At 40.6% G+C, this 21,755-nt stretch overlaps 1 protein-coding gene across 2 annotated transcripts in view; it reads left to right on the forward strand.

Moving 5' to 3' along the window:
- Positions 1-21,755, forward strand: part of slc4a8 (solute carrier family 4 member 8) — a 34,876-nt gene that overhangs the window by 3,645 nt on the left and 9,476 nt on the right. For both annotated transcript variants that reach the window (XM_061727547.1, XM_061727548.1), the window contains exons 2-14: positions 7,279-7,360; positions 8,933-9,085; positions 9,596-9,731; positions 12,345-12,505; positions 16,651-16,824; positions 17,101-17,183; positions 18,191-18,348; positions 18,443-18,530; positions 18,617-18,763; positions 19,143-19,243; positions 19,978-20,152; positions 20,272-20,405; positions 20,515-20,760. In XM_061727547.1, the coding sequence (XP_061583531.1) occupies positions 7,279-7,360; positions 8,933-9,085; positions 9,596-9,731; positions 12,345-12,505; positions 16,651-16,824; positions 17,101-17,183; positions 18,191-18,348; positions 18,443-18,530; positions 18,617-18,763; positions 19,143-19,243; positions 19,978-20,152; positions 20,272-20,405; positions 20,515-20,760 (1,838 nt within the window). The remainder of the gene's footprint in view (positions 1-7,278; positions 7,361-8,932; positions 9,086-9,595; positions 9,732-12,344; positions 12,506-16,650; positions 16,825-17,100; positions 17,184-18,190; positions 18,349-18,442; positions 18,531-18,616; positions 18,764-19,142; positions 19,244-19,977; positions 20,153-20,271; positions 20,406-20,514; positions 20,761-21,755) is intronic.

Below are 21,755 nucleotides of genomic sequence, written 5' to 3' on the forward strand. Positions count from 1 at the left end.
GCCTTCCCTGGGTGAAGCTGTGTCACATGTGTTTATATAGTGTACTGGTGATGCTGTAACACTGTTAGGGGCTGCAGCAGCACCAGCAGCAGCAGCTGACGTGGCCCAAGTGCCAGTCTCGCCTCTCAGGCATAAACGAAGGGCCCACTTGTAAGAGTCAGGATCAGTGTCGCTGCTGTCAGTTCGGGATGCTTCAGAGATGGAGAGTTAAGCTTTTTAAAAAAGGAAACAGGGCAATATTTCTTTGGACAAATGTAATAGAAGGCAACATAGAAAGGCAAAATAAACAGTGGTGATGCAGGCTTTTCTTAAAAAAATAATTCAACAAGTGTCTCGTTTGAGGGGACCAGGTCATGATAAGAGAGGGAAATTACAGACTTCTCAAAAAACTTCAAAGCTATGGTGCTGAATTTGATGAATTTGCCATTCAGGGTCTTGCAAGGCTGTTCTCTTCATTGTAGTTGGCGTTCACTCCCTTAATGAGTTTACTTGAAAAACAATACATGCTCATGAAAGCAACTTCCCCCTTTCTTTGGAGCTATAAGCTGCAGCTTATTTGATGCCAGCAAATGCAGTGGGAGAACAATGTTGCATGAGAGAGAGAGAGAGAGAGAGAGAGAGAGAGAGAGAGAGAGAGAGAGAGAGAGAGAGAGAGAGAGAGGAGAGAGAGGACATTTTGATACGACACATTGATTGTCCCGCTCAGTAGGAACACTGAGATCCAAATCATTGCTGCTCTACTTTAGTAGAACAAAAATGTTTTTCACTTCGCTACATCAACAGTCATTGAAAAGTTTGTTTTGGATCTCTGAAGCTTTAAAATGTTGGTGAGATACAGCTCCAGTTTTGGCTTTTACATGTCGAGGCTCATCATCACATGAATATTTGTTGACGTCCAAGAACTCACCCAGGCATCAAACAGATATGGGTTATGCATTGATCATTATCAATAATTAGCCAAGATGATAATTTTTTATTGTTCCTATAAATCCATACATACAAAAACTATAGAAATGTTGTTATTTTTGAATTTCAAATTTTCATTAGTTCTTTAAATGCAAATTGAAAGATATAATTTTTCAATTTTTTTATATATATATATCTTTTTACCATATTTGACATATTTGCAATTCATAGATTTTATAACATTCTTTACAAATTTGTACTTTTCTTAAATACCACATTTGTTTTGATTTTTTTAAATAATATGAGTTGTGCAGCTGTCTCAGAAACGTATGTAATAAATATGATGCATTTGTCAGTAAAGGCTATGGATAAAATGTTAAAAGACACATACATTCCCTCTGTCTTAACATGAGGCTCAAGTACTCCTAAGTACAGTGAAAGGTTTTCTGCTTGCTGTAATCAACATCAATTTGATTGAAACATGCTTAAATTATATGATTGAAAACTTCTAAAGGAGGTGACGAGGGTCTTCAAAGTTTATGTAAAGCCCATGCAAGGTTTCTGCAGTATGATCCAAACAAATCTAATCAATTTCTCTTTAATACAGTACGTATAGATTCTTGAACCAAATCACTGAACATGTTATATGCATTATAAAACCTATAAAGTTGAAACAAGTTAAGAAAGAGATTATTAGAAATTGGTATTTTGGAATAAACTGAGGGGCAAATTAAATAATTACAACTCCATCAATGTATGATGCACTATGAAAGATAAACCTTACTTGAGTGATATGTTTCTCAAGTTATTATGCTCTCATGTTATCTCAAGGTGAAGACATCTAAAGACAGTGAATGTGTGCATGTGCATGTGTCTAGTGAAAGCACACTGATGCACTTGAGATTTCTCTGCAAATAGCAAACGGTTGCAAGAAAACAAAGTGGAGGATCAGGCCACAAAAACATTCTGGCTACAAACATAAACTCGACTCGAGTCGACTTGAATAAAAGTGATACACGTCATAGCAGCTGAATGTTATTATTGTAATAAATGAGAACACTCATTCTGCCAAAAATTAGGAATTCTGAGCTCTCTGCTTTGTCAACATTCAGAGGACAATATTTAGAGGACAAAAAGCTGATTATAGCCAGTTAATTTGCCATGTTATGTGCCTCTGCAACAAGCCTGATTTAGGCAATTTATTTTACCAATGCTAAATGCTTGAATTTGGTAAAGTATGATGGTGCTCTCAGAGATGTATTTGAAGTAATGTCCTTAACCAGTGTCTGGTTGTTTGTCTGTATATGTGGCCCTGTGATGGACTGGCGACCTGTCCAGGGTGTGGCCCCTGCCTCTCGCCTGAAAATAGCTGGGATAGGCTCCAGCAGACCCCCGTGACCCTGCAAAAGGATAAAGCGGGTATAGATAATGGATGGATGGAATGTCCTTAACCAGTCTTGCCAAGCACACCTTTCTATGTTGCAGTATCTTCCCCTTTATATCTTGGCCATTTCTGTGTCTGAGCCATTTTCAAGAAACTAACGTTATAATTTTAAGCAGAGTAGTAGATTTTTTTTTTTTTGAGGTTGGGGTCTTCACCAGAGGTGAAACGGGAGTGTCATTTAAACCCACAGACAACCTGAGGGATTCTTCCACTTTTTGTGTTTGATGAGTCATAACAGCCAATACCAGTGAATTGGCATGCTGGGAAATGTTTGAAAGAACCTGTAGTTGTTGGGGTTTTTTTTTTTTTTTTTTTTTAAGTTATGACATATAGTACTTTGAAACTGGAAACAAACCCCATGCATAAGTGATAGCAGGCATGAGCCTAAACATACGCAGTATTATGCTGTTTTTTTTTTCCAGCAACGAGGTTGCCCCTGGATGGTTATCCCACTGCTGGTTACCACTGATATGCTTTTTAAGGACAAGACCCAAGGGCATACAGCCATGATGGGTGGAGCAGTGGGCTAACTCTGTGGCACAGGAGAGCTACTCTGCATGGACCTTTCTAGAAATAAGCCTAATAGTCATGAATCTGGTCAAAATATTCTTTCTTTAAGCAAAAGTGTATTTGCCATTGTGGTAAGAAAAATGTTATTGACTTGATTTCTCAAAACCATCAAGATGGTCCTCAAATTGTCTTGGAACAAAACCTTCTTTGAAACTTTCATAGAAATCAATTTTTGCTGCGTAATCTTTGTGGAAAATGATTAAGTAATTGAGTCACCAGAGCCCTCCTCCCGAGGAGAAGCCAGGAAACGGAGGACATGGTTTCTAGGTGACAGGAACAGACTCAAACAAAAAATGGTTTTCCTTGTCAGTGGAAAATCACTCACATGTGCGTGTCTTTGGGGCACAGATTTGTTCACCTACAAAGAGCAAACAAAGCTGAACTGCCATGTGAGCTTTTAATTAGCTGAGGTACTTAATGTGACACAAGGGAGGTGAGATGTGAATGACAGAGAACCATTAACTTGTTAAAACAACACATGCATGCATGAATTTGCCCTTATGAGGGTGTTGTTACTGACCTGTGACTAGGACGACTGTGGCTTGGGAGTTCTGCTATGTTATGAAGAGTATGGATGGAATAAAAGGATGGAGTAAGCCCTGAATGCATATGACATATTCTGATATTTGTCACAGAGGATGCTGTAAATGAAGGTTTTATTCCTTCATGTTTTGACACCTGTAGTTGAAACGCGACTTATCTCACTTTGTTGTTATTGTCACTGAATGGTTTTGCGGTCGAAAATGTTTTCATATCTCTTCTGTTTGTATGTGTGTGTACCAGATGCATTTAAATTGATCTGATACTCTACAAATCTTTTCTGGGACAGAGGGCTTTTAGAGTCGATCTTTCATCTATTCTATGTTGCTGTGTGTCCAATTGTTTGCTAAAGCTCCGGTTCTAATGCAGCTAACTGCCTGCAGCCTCAGACCAAAGACACATGATGCATCGAGGCCCTAATTCACCAGCAATGCTGTGATGAAGGATCACATATTATGTATGTTTGAGAGTGAACCTGGGTTACACGTGATGTTACAGAGTGATTTGAACAATATCTGAAGGTTTTGTATGTAATTAAAAATATGACTAAGGTTCTGGGGCTTGTGCCTGTACATTATAATGACTTACTTTCCTGCTGCTGTAAACAGGTGAATTTCAATCTGACTAAATGTTTTTGCTAGGGGAATCAGTGTCCATTTTTGCCGAATTCAGGATTTTGGACTGGTCAGAAGCAGGTGGTTGTCGTCTGATTTTCCATTTCATGATACAGCATACATTTTCATTAGAAAACAGAGCCAGATTGCACAGAGATAGTCAAGCACACCCACTCCTGTGTCTACGAAGCCATGTTGTTGTAAATTATGCAGAATGTCACCTGGTATTAACCTCCTCAAATGACCACTCAAACCACACATGCAAGTCACACATACGCGGGCCTTTATACAGTCCCATACAGTTCCATCAGAGGTATCAGCTTGTATGGCTTCATTCTTGTGCAGCACAGTACCAGGATGTGTTTCAGGGTGCAGTGCCAGACTGTGCTCAGTTACGGTGATTTTCCAAGGTACAGAACAGACCAAAAGTTTGGAAACACCTTCTCATTCAAACAAATGGGGAAGTGTGTCCAAACGTTTGGTCTGTACTGTAATTCTGAGCCCATATGGCCATATTGATCAGGCTGGCATGACAGTTTCTCATCTGTTGCCGTCTTAGGGCTCGAAGGGCACACACATCCAACACTGGTCTCCACCCTTGGCATCATGCAATGTGATTTTCTTAGTCCTCCTGAAAAATTGCACAATTTTAAAACAACTAACATCTTCATCATTTTGCATTGATAAATATTGTATTTATCTGATCAATGATTCTCTGATGGACTACAATGCTGCATTCCATCTCCTGATCATATCATGTTCTCAGAGGTTCATTTTACTATACTGCTTGCTACTTTATTTTATTTTATTATATCTTGATATTTTATTTTGTACATTTTGTACAGTCTTTTCTTATAGTTACTTAGTCTTATATGTTGTCCACTGTCACTGTGTGTAATGCTACACTACAATTTCCCAGCTTGGGATAAATAAAATTTTCTGTCTGTTTGTGCCTGTTAATTAAAAGTTGAAAGAAAAAAAACCTAATTGCATATTCACATTTAAGTTGCACACTTTTTTTTTTTTTTTTTTAATTTGGAGAACCATTCAAGACTAATTTTCTTTGAGAACTTCTGTGGACAGCGGTTTTCAGACCTTCTAGGGACTCTTGTTGGGTGACCAGGTTTTCACTCTGCATTCCCCTTAATTTTTCTGGCTCCGTCCCTCTGTTTTTCTCTCTCTGCGACAGGAATAACATCAGAACAATAGTGACAGCTCCACCTTTGGTTATAGAGGTGTTATTAATGGGATATTAATGAGCTTACGTTCGGTGCCTGGTTTCCTCTCTCAATGTTTATGGACATTTTGACTATATCGTATGTCCATTGTATCGTTTTATGAATACAACTTTTCCATTAGCAGTTGGTCATGTGACATTTGATGAGGACTGTGCTTTTTGGCCACTCTACTGTAAAGGTCTGGTAAGAGATTGCTCCATTGAAGGTTGAAATGTGTAAGGTTCTAACATCTCTAAATAGAAATGTTATTTATTTGTGCTGTGATACAATTGTCTCGCAGGTTGATAGATTACATACAGACATTTCCTCTGTCAGGCCTCTGTTTCCAGTTACTTATAGTGCTTCCACTTAACCAACGGTGTGCTACACTTAAGTTGGAGACACAAATCAACACATGAATCAACAAGCAGTGTGTCATCAGCAGGGGTGTGAATAATTTCCATTCATTCACTCATTCATTCATTTTGAGTGCTCACTTCAGCACTATTCAGGGGTCGACTGGAGCTCATCCCAACTGTCACCAGGCTAAGTGCAGGACACTATAGACAGGTCACCAGTCCATTGCAGAGCCACAGGGGGACAGAGAACCATGTTAGCACAGTTGCTCACACAGTCACTCTTGGGACAATAGACTTGCCAGTTAACCTAACGTGTATGCTTCTGGACTGTGGAAGGAAACCGGATAACAAAAACAAAACCAGCACAAGCAAGTGAAGAATGTAAACTTCACACAGAAACGCTTCAGCCTGTGGAGAGGAAACCATCAGTGTTTTCTTTTTGATGAATAAACAAAACACTCTTAAAGTTTGCTTTAATATATTAATTGCTAATATGCTAATATATTAATTGTATAGTAGTAATTAGTGTTTGTGCACACCACTATATATACATATATATATATATATATATATATATATACACATACTGTATACCACACTTCCATCAAGAAAAAAACCAGCAATCACATCCAATATTAGGCAGAAGAATGACTCCGAGACAAAATAGCCATATACGTAGAATAGAATAGATAATGGAATTGTCAGTCATGGAAAGAGAATAAAACCACAAAATACAAAGGATGGGCGCATTTGAAATGTTAAATGAAACCCCAAATTGGAAAAAGTTTGGACAGTGTTCAAAATGATGCTTTTGTATTGACCTCTTCACATTCTTTTATAAACACAGTTTTCATGTACACGTGTGGATGTGTGCATCCACTGAGAAAAGCTGGCTTTATGGCTTACATATCTGCATTCTTTATATGTGAGGTTATTAGAAATCCAACATTTACTGGTTCCAGTATTGTTGTTGACGCTCCTGCAGCAATGTGCCCACATCATGACAGCGTATATACATGACTGTGATCAGCAGCCACCGCTGCATGTGAGCAAACACAACTCTTCTTTGGGAAATTCTTGCCAAGAGGATAGAAAAATCACCAGCAGCAACTTTCTGCAGCAGCTTGCCAACAGATGCCCTTCTGATGGATGTAGCACTCTGTTAATTTGAGCTGATTTACCACAGATAGCGGAGTCTACATTCTCCAACTGACTCACACTGTTTTCCTCTTGTGTGTGTATGTGTGGGTGTATGTGTGTATGTGTGTGTGAGCCCGCCTGTCCTTTTATCTGCATTCATACCAGACGGCCTGTAAATAGATTGTCTAGAATTTGATGCTACTTATTGAAAAGGTTGTGCCAGTTTGGGTGATAGCAGCTTGGTCACATTGTTAGTAGATTCTCCTTAAAGGGACACTTCCGGATATATTGACCTCTAATGTTTTCTTTCATGCACAAATGGGGGGATGGACATGATTGAACACGTTTAGCTTTTTCAGAGTTCCAACATTCAAACAAAAGCACCTTTTTAAGACAAAGCAGGTGCTTTTGTCGTCTGCAGCAAAAATCACAGGTGCAAACAACAACTTTATCAATGAGTCTATTTGCATCTTTTCATTGTTGATTAGAGGCCAGATGAGGAGGTGGTGGTAGACCAGGGAGGGACCAGCTCAGGGATGAACATTCACTATGAGAAGGAGGAGCTAGAAGGTAAGTGGCATCCACATTTACAAAAGTTATCAGAACATTGGATATTTGATCTCCTTTTCCTTTTCTTTCTTTTTTTTTAGATTTAAACCACTATTAATAAAAGCGCTAATTCCAAAGTTGTTTTATTTCCTGCCACTAAGCTATGAAAATAGTTCAAGATCCAATGAATCTAATAACTGTATTATAGAAACAGTTCAGAGAGGCCTGGCACTAGAGGAAGCCTCTTTTAAATTATGGCCCTTTTCCACTAGTACCTACTCAGCGCGCCTCTACTCGCCACGCCCCCGTCTTGTGCTTCTCCACTACGGGCCGAGGCGGGTGGAGCCGTGCCGTGTAGGTACTTTTTCTGTACCGAGGCTGTCGAGGTTCTAAGCGTGCTGAGTCGGCCCTGGATCTGACGTCACCACCCACTGATTGGTCGGGGGGCGGGGCCGTCAGACGTTTGAATCAGGAAGCGGGAATCAGCACAAGAGTGACTCGCTGCGATTTTATTATACAGCGCAAACGTCTGTTTGGTGATCCAACTCTGAGGTGCAGATGTTCATAAACCTGGTGGCTGAGGAGAGAATTAAAAAGGGATGTAGACGGGCGGTAAGGAACGATCAGATCCACCAGGAGCTCTGTTTTACTCTCAGCCGCTCGCGGCTCCAGCTGATTTTCTCATCAGCGCCGACACAAACAAAGGGGTTGCGCAATCGAGTACGTCACAGCAGCTTCACCCCAACCCGCCCACTTCTCACCTGGCTGTGGAAAAACAAACGAGGACAAAGCGGTACGAGGCGTGACGAGCCGTCCCGAGCCGTCCCGAGCCGTCCCGAGCCGGGGCGCGCTGAGTAGGTACTAGTGGAAAAGCGCCATTAGATTAGTATTATTCATAAAGAATTACCTACAACAAATTAATTGCTGCTCTTTTGTATTCCTCAAAAGTGCAGTGACTGAATCCTTTATATACTTCAGGGATTTATAAGTCTTCATGTTTTTCTACTGAGTTCTCTAATGCTCTTTTTAATGATCATTTGGTCAAAGAAACTCAAATCAAGTTCAAGACCTCAAGTTCAAGAGTGATTCAACAGACTACAGTATTTTACTACTTTTACTTAGAATTTTAAATGTGTTTGAGACAGAGGAGTTTGATGGTTAGCATTCTTCTGTTTCTTTTTTGTCTGTTGGAAGGATTATTCCCAAACTATCCTGAAGCAAGGAGCCAGATTCATAAATGATGTGCATGAAAAAAACATGCACAAATGTTTTTTTTTTTATTTAAAATTTTGTAGATTGCACTACTTAAAACTTTCAAAGTCTTCTTATTTTAATGTCCCCATGCCAGGCTTGATCTGTTTGTCCCTTTCATGATCTTCTCCATGCAAAGCTGTTGCTTTTTCATTCATACACATAGAGAGAAGGGATAACAAATGGGAGTAAAACTGAGGCCCGTGCATATGCTTAAAGTTTTATGAGGATTGAGGTTTATAAACACAGTTCAAGTGCACACCCCTTTGTAAATCTGTTGGTACAGGCATGAATACACTAGGAACTGATCAAAGTAAAATCTCATTTGTTGTCTCTCTTTAGGACACAGGACTCTGTTTGTGGGGGTTCGGATGCCCCGGCAGAGCCATCGTCACCACAAGAGCCATGGATCCCGGCACCGTAAAAGAGACAGGAGAGCAGGAAGTATCGCAACACAACAGAGCGAGGGAAGTGAGACACCTGAATACAATCATGGTACTACACGCACAAGTACACACACTAAATATTTTCTTATATATACCGTATACATATATATATATATATATATATATATATATATATATATATATATATTTTTTTTTTTTTTTTTTTTTTTTTTTTTTTTTTACTTTTACACTCTTTCATCTGTCTGAATGAGCAAAAACCAATAATCGGATGCTTACTTGCACAGGCCCGACCTCCCAGAGAGAGGGTAGTGGTTGTTAAACAGAACCTGTCGATACTGTGGGTTTTTCCCACATGCACATACACACACAGCACTCCAGGCTAAAATTGACAAGCTACTAATTAACTAAAAAAAAGAGCAGGAACCAGTCAGCATGTTGGATTGTCTGTAGAGTTGTGCGAAAGTGTGGGTTGTGTCTGTGTTTTTTTTTTTTTTAAGGCATCAGAGGACAAAAAAGAAGCTGTCTGTGAGTGTATAAAGATGTGTGTGTTATTTTCATTCACCCATTCTTCCTCCTGCACATCCTCTCACCTCATCAGACACGCCGTCCCAGCGGGTCCAGTTCATCCTGGGCACAGAGGACGACGCTGAACACGTGTCCCACGAGTTGTTCACGGAGTTGGACGAGATTTGCGTGAAGGATGGCAAGGATGCCGAGTGGAAAGAAACGGCCAGGTCAGGATCTCCTCTGGGAGCAGTTGGTAACAGCACTTGGCAATAAAGCTTCTGGGAGCCAGGCAGCTGTGGTGTCATAAAAAAAAGGATATGCAGATGATGTTGTGATGTTCTTAGTGAATCATTCCTTGCTCATTTTGCTCAAGCTGACAAGCCAAAGTTAGTGGGGAATCACACAAACACTTGTTATCTCATTCATGCTGAACCGCTGTTTCAGAGGAGAAGTTTGCACTAATGTCAGACATCTGTCCCCCAGGAAAATCTTCAAATATCAACCAAAGATTAAAAGCTGCGTGTAAAAAAAAAAAACTAATGATTGAACTAATCTGGGTCTATGTCAGTCAAACTTGAAAGTATTAAATAATCATAATAAAACATCAGGATCCAGCTGTGATATACCTACGCCTTACTTCACATATATCCATACTAACAGTGTGGCAGTGAATTTTGAAAATCACAAGTGGTGCTCTCTGCTTTGAAACTTCACTGTGGTCACCTTTGTTAAAAAGGGTAATATATTCACATGGAGGGCATATCCTGCTGATGAAGTAGCTGAGGGTTAGGCTAATGTCAGCAAATTACTGAGAGAGAGAGAGAGAGAGAGAGAGAGAGAGAGAGAGAGAGAGAGAGAGAGAGAGAGAGAGAGAGAGAGAGAGAGAGAGAGAGAGAGAGAGCAAAGCAAACTGCAATTCTATTTGGCTCTAAAAAGAAAATATACAATGGCGACCTATCTGACCAGCGTGACTGATCAGACACTCAGAAAGACTTTGACCATGTACAGACTCAGTGATCACAGCTTGGCCATAGAGACGGGTCGACACAGGCAGACCTGGCAGCCCAGAGAGGACCGGCTGTGTCGGCTCTGTCCACACAGACAGCTGGAAGCAGAACAACACTTCCTGTGAACAACAAGTCCAGGATTTTGATTCTCTTCCAGATCAGGACAAAATCCAACATTTAATTGGAGAAAAAAAGGAAAGTTCTTTAGAAGCCGCTAAATACATCAGCGCATGTCATAGATGGAGAGAAACACAACCCGACAACTCAGTCTCCTTATCCTTAGTCTCCCTGCCTATTAATGTAAAATAGTTCTGTGTATTCACTAGCAAGGACCACGCCATTAACAGGATACATTTAAATGATTTATTGATACGAAGATGATGACGATGACGATGGTGATGATAATGGCGATGACGATGGCGATGGCGATGGCGATGGCGATGGCGATGGCGATGGCGATGGCGATGACAATGACGATAATGATCTATGGATCGGTCGATGCGTTGTGGGGAAGCTGGTAGGGAATCCGCCGCAGCGCCCGGGCAACGACGAACCCCCTAGGAATCTATGAGGTAGAGAAAGAGAGGGAAGAAGGAGAAGAGAAAAGGGGTGGGGGGGAGGGGTGCAGAGAACGAGAGCGAAGAGGAACTGAGGTTTAGGTTAGTATTTGAAGGTATACCGGAAGAGGCGTGGTGCCGGAAGAGGCGTGGTTGAGGTGTGGTCCTGCTCCTGAAACTCGCTGGTTAAGCTCCAATATGTGAATGTATGTGTATGTGTACTGTATATATATATATATGTATATATGTGTATGTATATATATATATATATATATATATATATATATATATATATATATATATATATATATATATATATATATATATATATATATATATATATATATATATATATATTTATATATATATATTGTATGCAGGTGTTAGGTATTTGGTGTTGGGTATTTGTTGTAATTGTATTGGTGTTTCGTGTGTTGATTGTCTCGTGATTTATTGTATGTATGCTTTCGGCAACAACAATTATTAACATTCATGCCAATAAAGACAATTTGAATTTGAGAGTGAGAGAGAGAGAGCCCCCTCCGCACACACACACACACACAACCACAATTCCGTTTTCATCGGATTCCTGTGATGTTGTAGAGAGTCAGAGTCAGAGTCAGAGTCAGTCTATCTGGCTGTGATGAACTGTGGTAGCGGTCAGCTGTTAATCTAAGGTGCCTTTGGTAACTGTCTGTCAAACTGCCAGATGTAAAAATGAGGCCAGTGTTGAGTGATTGCCAACTCTCATATCACTATGGCTGTTCATGAAATCAATCCACTGAGCATCCACTGACCTTCCGTTTTTGTTCTTGTAACTTTTGGTTCAGATCTGGTCTGCTGAGATATTGTGTAGCCCTTAAAACACACCATTTCACAAAACTAATCCATATTTTATTCATCTCGTAATTATTACACTTAAATTTAATTAGCCAAGTTTGGCAAAGTCTGGGAACCAAGGGAGAACAGTTGAGCTACTGTCAACTATGTGGATAGATGGCTTGTTTAGCTCATCCAAAGCTAAAACGTTGTAGTAGACCTATTTATCACAGTAGAGTGTTTAAGTGTTGCTTTTGTTTGTCTTACTACTCTGCTTTTTCCCTAAGCACTGATGTCAAGGAGATGTTTTCATATAAACAGTGATTTATAATAATTAAAAATGTAACAAAACAAACAAAAAAACAAAGTGGAGCAGGAATAAAATAAATAAAAGAAAAGATTAAACAATAATAGTTTGTTTTTTGGCCTTAATGTCTTCCTCGTCTTCATTTTATAGGTGGTTGAAATTTGAGGAGGACGTGGAAGATGGTGGTGAGAGATGGAGCAAGCCTTATGTTGCCACGCTTTCTCTGCACAGCTTGTTTGAGCTTCGCAGTTGCATCATCAATGGCAGTGTGCTGCTTGACATGCATGCTGACTCTATCGAAGAGATCGCAGGTGAGTTTTTACCGCAGATGTACAGTAACATGTCCATACCAGGGTGCTATAAATGACGAGAAAAAAGACAAGTTTCCGATGACCAACTTTTTCTTTCTATTAAGGCATTGCTGTAACTTGATTTTATCATTTGTGAGAGTCACTTTGCTTCTGAATACAGAATTTATTTTGCAATATTCTTCTTTCCCAGTTTATAATGTGACATCTTGTCCCTGTTCTTGAGTAAATATAGCCTGCATTGATATAAATACCAACATTCTGCCTGAGCCCCTTTTTTTTCCCCCAAAACAAAATCAAATTATCTTCCCTGAGTGAAGACAAAGTAGGCTATAGAGCTCAGGGCACTCATGCTTTCTGTCATAAAACCAACAATTGACATTCAGATAATGCCTTTTGATGTTACCATTGTATAACAAGCACATAACCAAGTTACATGCAGCACTGGCAGCTCAGTGCCGTCTCAGCTGCCTTTAAATGCTCTGCTTTTGTAATGAGTTTGAACAGCTATGCATCTCTTACTGGTTGTGTCTTACTGGAATACAGCAGCTGCTTGTACTGAGCGTGACTGCAGATACAGCTGGGTTCAGAAGTAGTTGAGCAATGACTGAGTTTTTACGATTTTGCCGTTATATACCCCCATGATAGAGCTGAAATCAAAACAATCAAGATGTGATCAAAGTGTAATTGTTCAAGTTTAGTTCAAGCAGTTCCACAAAGATAGGACATTTACCATTTAGGACTTACTGCAGTTTCAAGCAAAATACCCTCATTTTTAAGGGGCTCATTTGCATTTGGATGAAGCAACATAGTTGTAATATATATATATATGTGTGTGTGTATATATTCTTAAATACGTGGATGGAAATCCTTTGCAGTCAATACATGCCTGACACACGAAGTCTGTGGACATCATGAAATTCTGGGTTTCCTTCCCAGAGATGCTTTGCCAGGTTTCAGTGCAGTGACCTCCAGTCGCAGCTTGTCTGGGGTCTTTTCTACCTTCAGTCTTTCTACGCTCAGTTTTGCCTTCGGTAATTGAAAAGCATACTTTTTTACATTTATTTACCTTCAAACACTGTCGTGCTGCCTTGGCAGTATCTTGTGGTTATCCATCTACGCTGTGAAGTGCTGCCCTCTCAGTTTTATCGAGCTGACGGTGAGCAGAGACTTAGCTCTGCATCACTCAGAATTCAACTTACAACTTCCGTTTTGCTTTTGCTTTGGATTGTGAGCTGCTCTACTGTATATTTTGACAACGATACGCCGACCGTCAGCAGAGTTTTCTTGACTTCTGCTGAGGTGTGAAGGGGTTTTTCTTTTTACTACGGAAGTGAATCTGTGATAGTCCTCTGCAGCTCTGCAGCCTGTCCATGTTGTTGAGCTCATTAGTGTTTTCTTTCTTTCTAAAAAATGTACCAAACCTTAAAGTAGATCTAAGTAGTTTTTTCTGCTTCATGATGCCCTCCTTCACATGTATTGACACCTGCTTGGACTTCACATTGGCAGCTCCAGTTAAACGCCTGCCAAATGCCAACTCATTACCTCACTATCAGCGCCAGACCTTTTTATTTGCTTCATCAAGGGAACAGACACGCTTGTCCTGAACCTCTTCTCGGTCCAAAGACTTCTGAGCCCCTGACAATGGAAGTAGTTTGCTTTAAATGGCTATAACGTCTAAATGGTAAAAGCTGTGTTTATGGGAAACCTCTTATATTAAAGCTGAAAGTGTACACATTTGATCATCTTGATTGATTTATCTCATAGCTGATGTGGTGGTGTATAAAAGCAAAATCATAAAAAAATGTAAATCTGTCCAAATACTTCTGGACCTAACTGTAATCTGCAGCAGCTCATAGCTGGAAAAACATAAACTGTGTGCTCTGCAGAGAGAATTGTTTTCGGTCTTTGATGCATCACTCTTTGCTTTGTGCAACATTTTAGTCATAAAACAAAAACAGAGGTTTTTGCATTTTGTATTCAATGTTCTTGCGTTCCAATCTCTCCTCGTTTTATCCTCCACGGATAAATTATCACATGCTTAAACGCTTTCCATCACACCGTCTTTCTCATGGTCAGGCTATGACAAGTTAATGGCCTTCACAACCTTGCTTCCCGCTATCATCCCTCGCCTCTGACTCTCCAACCATGTTCTCATTTTCCTCTGTTCAACATCAGGTGACATATTCAAGCAGAAAGTCCCATGCTGGGAAACATTCTGAAAAACTGGCATTTTCTTCTTCTTTTTAAATTTTTTTTTTTTTTTTACAAAATGAGCCAGACTGAGTGCAGACTTTCTATACTTTCTAGGCAGAAAGAGGTTATGAAAATCTGTTACAAAAGCAGTGGGTTTTGCTGAAAAGAAGGTACATACATAATTTCTGTGAAAACAACATTTCCATTGAAGCGCTATCAGTGTTACAGCATTAACTTATTCATAGGATGTTCCTCATAATGTGTTTCCTGTGTGATTGAAGCTAGAGGGGCTGATGAAAAAGCTCTGATTGGTCAGACTAAGCAGGTCTGAGCAGGCGCTCACCACATGTCAGCATCTGTCCTGCTCTGCAGTGGTTTTGGTTTTACTTAACCTTCACAAGACACGTACATCAAAACCCCCACCCACCCCCCAGACACTTGGTCCAGATGAGCTGGACGGAGTGGCCACAGAGAGGGAAGTTTGGGCTAGTAGCCTTTACCCTGTAAAGGCTACTAGCCCCTGCGGATGAGGGGGAGGAAGATGGATGGATGAACATCATACAATATATAGCATAAACAAACGCCTCAATGTGTAACTGGAGGAAGCAGAGCTGTTACAGTAATATGACCTTTAGTTTGAAGAATAATTAGTAAATCTAAGCTTTATGACATTCATTATTTGTAGGTTTTGCATTGACTGCAGGTCTCTGACTGCACTGCTCCGTTGTCACCGCCCTTATTAACAAGACTGATTATTCGAGCTGTGAGGTCAACGGTTTAACACTGAAGTGTGTGCAGAATAAATGCATCCACCGCAGTGTGTGTGTGTGTGTGTGTGTGTGTGTGTGTGTGTGTGTGTGTGTGTGTGTGTGTGTGTGTGTGTGTGTGTGTGTGTGTGTGTGTGTGTGTGTGTGTGTGTGTGTATCTCTGAGTAATTGTTGATGAGGGAGGGAAGTAAGGAAGGTCTAACGTAGTGCAGACTCAGCAACTCTGTATGAAAAGACTGAGAGAGACAGAGTGACGCTCACAATTCTGTGGCCACATGAGCAGATATGGAGGACATATATTGACCCGATTGCTCAGCATGTTCAGTACAGTGCCATGGAAAGATGTCTGAACAAGTTGCAGAGCTTCATATTTAAAGACAGGAGAAAAACGAATGAAATAAGATCAGCACCTGGATTTAACGAATCAAATAGGTTGGAGCATTGAATTGGCAAAGTGTCACAGTATTTCATATGTGTCAGCTGGCAGCAGGTCATTTAGCCCTGACTAGTGAGGAACTTTTTTGGCTAAACAACCATGTCGGAAAACATTCTGTGGTTGTGGAAATGATGTCAAATTATTGTTTTGCATCAAACAAAACAAAGCAACTAAGGACGCTGCAGAGACGCATAGTTAAAGGATAGTGATGATGTCATAGAAGAGGAAATGTGATCCGAAGAAAACTCAGTAAAATATTGGTTGTAATAAAATTGAAAAAGCTCGGTGGTAGAGCTCACAGCACTGTGTAATAGTGAAACTAAAAGCATTTTCACATGCAACAATGTGAAAGGAGCTCAGGGTTTTGGGATGAGACAGCCGTGTAGGCTTGAGTTAAACACTTATCAGTGAGGCACGTTGGAAAGGAAAGGCTTCAGTTCATTAGAGTATAAGGACTGGACTCTGGGGAGATGGAGAAAGGGTCACGTGGCCTGATGAGTCCAAATATACTCTGTTCCAGAGTGATGAGTGTATCAAAGAAAGAAGAGCAGGGAATGAAGCGACGCACCTATCCTGCCTAGAGTGCAAGGCTGTGAGGTAGCAGTATTGTGATATAGTGTTGCCTCAGTTGGTCAGCTCGATGATTGTGAGAGAAACCTCTTCCCAGTCAGAGTACATTATTTACATTAATCCTGTCTGATGTCACGGATACTCAGATAGAGGTTCATAGATATACCTTCATTTTGTAGACATGGTGCTGGACCATCAGGAGGCGTCACATGAGCTAGACGATAGCGTGAGAGTCAGGGTGCGGGAGGCCCTGTTGAAAAGACACCACCACCAAAATGAGAAGAGGAAAAACCTGATTCCCAGTGTTCGCTACATCACAGAGGGATCACGCAAACAGTCGGAGCCTGCAATCGGTGAGCTTCAAACTGCATGTCGCATTTAAATGCCTGAGTCAAGAACATCACATGACAAATATGTGGGATTTTGTAAGTTGGGGCTCCAGAATCTATTCAATCTATTGCATGTAAATGAGTTATAATGAGTCACATATGAGTGACATAATCTTTAACAGTTATCCTCAAAATGAATGGACAACAAACTTTAAAATGTCAAGTCTGACACACTTTCTTTATTTGTGTGTCTCAATCACGCACCCCCACCCACATACATACACACCTGCACTTTACCAGTCACATCCCCCCAGCCTCTTCCAACCTCCGAACCAGCCAGGACCAGTGGACAGCAGGACAGCACTCAAGTGGACCTCAGTAAGGTAAACAAGAAGTCTTCAAAACAATAATGCTCTTTTTCACTGGACACAGCTGCATATCTGTGAATGCCATTTTGTTAACACATCTGTAAGATCTTGTTCTTTTTATTCCACACTATGTATTTGGTGTGCGGTAGAAATCAATATTAACAACTAGGTAGGGTTGTGGAACAACATTTTGTTTGGAGCACTTCAGTGTGAGATCGCTATAGGTAGGTCTTCTGTTATGAAGCTGCAGCTGTGGTGGAGCGTATCGTACAGCTCTAAGAGTGTTTGATTTGATTTGATTTGATTTGATTTGAAGATTTTATTTCTAACATGCAAAAAAGAGTACAAAAAAGTAAAAAACAGAATACATATATATATGTATATATTCATTCATTCATTCATTATCTTACCCGCTTTATCCCTTGCGGGGTCACGGGGGTCTGCTGGAGCCTATCCCAGCTCATTTTAGGTGAGAGGCAGGGGTTACACCCTGGACAGGTCACCAGTCCATCGCAGGGCCACATATAGACACACAAACCATGCTCACAGTCACACTCACGCTCACACCTACGGGCAATTTAGAATCATCAATTAACCTAATATGCATGTTTTTGGACTGTGGGAGGAAGCCGGAGTACCCGGAGAAAACCCACGCAAGCACGGGGAGAACATGCAAACTCCACACAGAAAGGCCCCTGCCGGGCCTGGGAGTCGAACCGGGGCCCTTCTTGCTGTGAGGAAACAGTGCTAACCACTAAGCCACCGTGCTCGGGGTCGGGGGCATGGGCTTGAAAAACAAAACCCAGAAGTATCAGAACTGTGTGTTAATAAAGAGCTAATATATATATATATATATATATATATATATATATATATATATATATATATATATATATACACTTGGGCAGACCTTACGGATCCACCAAGTGTTTGAGCGCTCTCTTATGTTATAAGCTGCACACACGTGTCTATTTACAAATAGCGCCCACTAACTGGTCTTTACTTTTGACTTGTGTCAACAGGTCGACATGCACTTCATGAAAAAGATTCCAGAGGGTGCAGAGGCTTCAAATGTGCTGGTAGGAGTTCTGGACTTCCTAGAGACGCCTATTGTTGCATTTGTCCGCCTTTCTCCCGCCGTGCTCCTCACCGGACTCACTGAGGTCCCCATTCCCACCAGGTACGGAGCCATAGCTCCACACAAGTCCTTTTCCAATTTATATCACTTAAAGGAACAACGTACATACCCTGATTTATCTGCTGATACAAATCAGGTTCCTCTTCATTCTTCTGGGCCCTGATGGAAAGGTGCAGCAATACCATGAAATTGGACGCTCCATGGCAACCATCATGACAGATGAGGTAAGAGTTGTGGGAAATAATCAGCATCTGCCTTATAAGAGGCAGGCCGGTGAGTCTCATACATCTTTCCGTTCTCTCTGGATAAGATATTCCATGATGTAGCGTACAAGGCAAAGGACAGAAGTGACCTGCTGGCTGGGATAGATGAGTTCCTGGACCAGGTGACTGTCCTGCCACCAGGAGAGTGGGACCCTTCCATCCGCATCGAGCCCCCAAAGAGCGTCCCCTCCCAGGTGTGCAGCCAAATGGCTCCTCTTGGTTTTGCTGTTGCAATTCAAATTCTACAGGATAAGACTCTTTCTTTTTTTTTTTCTTTTTTTTAAGGAAAAACAAACAAACAGAACTAACTAAAGACAAAAAAAAAAAAAAAAGAATCAAAACGGGATGTATGGGCTTGTAACAGCGACTACATTCAGTTGTAGGGAGACCAAACTACAATATTATAAGGGTTTGGATATACACACACATAAAATGATGTACGTATAAAACGCATTAAACCTGGCAGTCCTTCAAACCAACAGGGAAATGACCGAGAAAGTAAGTGAGTGGAGACAAGTAATTTAGTTTAGGATAAGACTTTTTCAATGTTTTCCTGTCCCTGTGTGCATCCAGGAGAAGAGGAAGATGCCAGGAGTACCTAACGGTGCAGCCTACCAGGTGGAGGAAGAGTTACATGCTGAACACCATGGGCCAGAGCTGCAGAGAACTGGACGGTAAGTAAATACTTCATTATTAAAACTTGTTGCTTTCTGTGCGTCTTGTCACTCATAACTAAATAAGTGCATGCATCAAGTTACCAGAGGAAATGAATCAGTCTTTGAAAACGAAAAATGATTAAAACAGCGGTTAGACTTGGGAGAGGGAGGTCTGACAGCCTGGGGCTGAGCTTAACACTGTCCAGCGTGTTGTCAGCAGCTGCGCCCACTGCATCTAAATTTGGATTTGTGAGGAGATGAGGCGGGACAAGGACGTGACAGTCACTGGAACCGAGACCGAGGGCTGAAATGGAATTACAGACTTAAAACATGTTTGCCTTTGCATCTGTTGCAGTAACTGGGATATTTACAAATCCACCAGTCCAGGACACACAATAGAGTTTAGAGTTTTAGAGTTTATTTTATTTATAACAGGGACAATACATATTAATGAACATATACATGTAAATATGCAAGATTATAGCCAACGGCTAATTTTCATCTTTAGTCCCTTCAGCAGGTTAATGTCAACAACATAAAATAATAAAATCAATAAAACAACAGTAACGACAAGTAGAACAGTTAGCTTCCAATAGAAATAACAATTACCTGTTGTATTTTAACATTGCTTTCACACAGCTGAATTAACCGTCACCTTGCTGCTTTTTTGACTTTGCACTAAATACATTTTCTGTGATGTTATCATATAAATGTTCATGTACAGTAAAAGCCATCCCGTGTCCTGTTGGCAGGTTGTTTGGCGGTCTGATACTGGACATAAAGAGGAAAGCTCCCTTCTACTTGAGTGACTATAAGGACGGCATGAGCCTGCAGTGTGTGGCGTCCTTTCTCTTCCTCTACTGCGCCTGCATGTCTCCAGTCATCACCTTTGGGGGGCTGCTGGGCGAGGCGACGGAAGGACGCATTGTAAGAGAGAAAAGCACACAGGCACACGTTCACACCTCAGCGGTGTCCTCACATACTGTTGAGTGTGTTGAACAGCAAACCAAACAAGAGCCTCTCTGCATTCCCAACACTTGTCCTAGAGTGCTATAGAGTCTTTACTCGGTGCGTCTATGACTGGGGTGGCCTACTCTCTGTTCGCTGGTCAGCCTCTCACCATTCTTGGCAGCACAGGTCCTGTACTGGTTTTTGAGAAAATCCTCTACAAATTCTGCAAGTAAGTTCAGTTTTTCAGCATCCCATGCACCATGAGGCAAACTCACAATGCATCGATCCTTTGTTCCCTCTTAGATCCCCTCTTATATTTCTATTTCTTCTTTCCTCAGGGACTATGACTTGTCCTATCTGTCGCTGCGGACTTGCATAGGCTTGTGGACAGCCTTGCTGTGTTTCATTTTGGTTGCCACAGATGCAAGTTCTCTGGTTTGCTACATCACTCGGTTCACAGAAGAGGCCTTTGCTGCCCTCATATGCCTCATCTTCATCTATGAGGCCTTGGAGAAGCTGTTTCACTTGAGAGAGCTGTACCCCTTTAATGCACACAGCGATCTGGACAAGCTCACGCTGGCATTGTGAGATACAACTCATTCACGTATTTACGCATTTACTTGTGTTGTCAGTTTGGCTTTTGCATTCTTTTTTCTTCAGTAGATTCATCTCTGCTCATTTTTTATTTCATTTTTTTCTACAACCCACTTTAAGAAAAAAAAAGTGATAATGATATGAAAACTGCAAAACAACAATGAAAAACAAACAAATTAGTGGGGATCCTCATGTTTAATTGGACTTTGTTTCATCACAGAGTATGTTTTGTCTTGGTTTTTTTCCCATTTGTTGCTATTTTTAGCAATCACTAAGATGATTTCTTGAAACCTGAAGCATTTTCTGAGAACACAAAATTACATTTTCAAGCAAATCATACAAAATCAAACTCTAATGTCAAAACAGTTTAATCTCAAATGTTAACCTTGGATTCAAATCCCAAACAAACGCAGCTCACCGGCAAGCTACCATGGCACGTTAAAATAATATATAGATTATAATAAAACAGTAGTCAAGTACTGCTGCAACGCATTATCTCCAAAAAAAGCCATATAAACTTAAAAAAGAAAACAAAAAGGTGTTAACCTTGTCCAGAGTTAGCATCATTGTCTCTGGGCTCGGAGGCATCTCGAAAGGACCATCACAAAAACATGTAACATGTCAACAAGTCGTTATTCCAGATCTATTTAGAGGAAATAATGGTTGTGTATTATTGCCCTTGACAAAAGTAATTTACACTTCTGTGATGCCAACAATGAGGCAGTAATCCAACGTACTGTAAATGCTGCCTTTAAGGCAACATCTTTTTGCAATGTGTAGTAAAATAATTTTCCTGAACAAAGGAAATTAAAATAAACGCCAAGATAAAGGTAGAGAAAAGTCACTGGGACTCTTTTTTTATGTGCATTGAATTTATTTCAGTTTTCTTTTTAACCCCAACTTTTTCTGACTTAAAGTTGCAACAATAAGCAGCTACTTGTGCCTCTATGTATCTTTCCTTTCTTCCATATTTTAAAGGCTGGGA

The sequence above is a fragment of the Cololabis saira genome, chromosome 8 (assembly GCF_033807715.1).
Source record: "Cololabis saira isolate AMF1-May2022 chromosome 8, fColSai1.1, whole genome shotgun sequence".
NCBI lineage: Eukaryota > Metazoa > Chordata > Actinopteri > Beloniformes > Belonidae > Cololabis > Cololabis saira.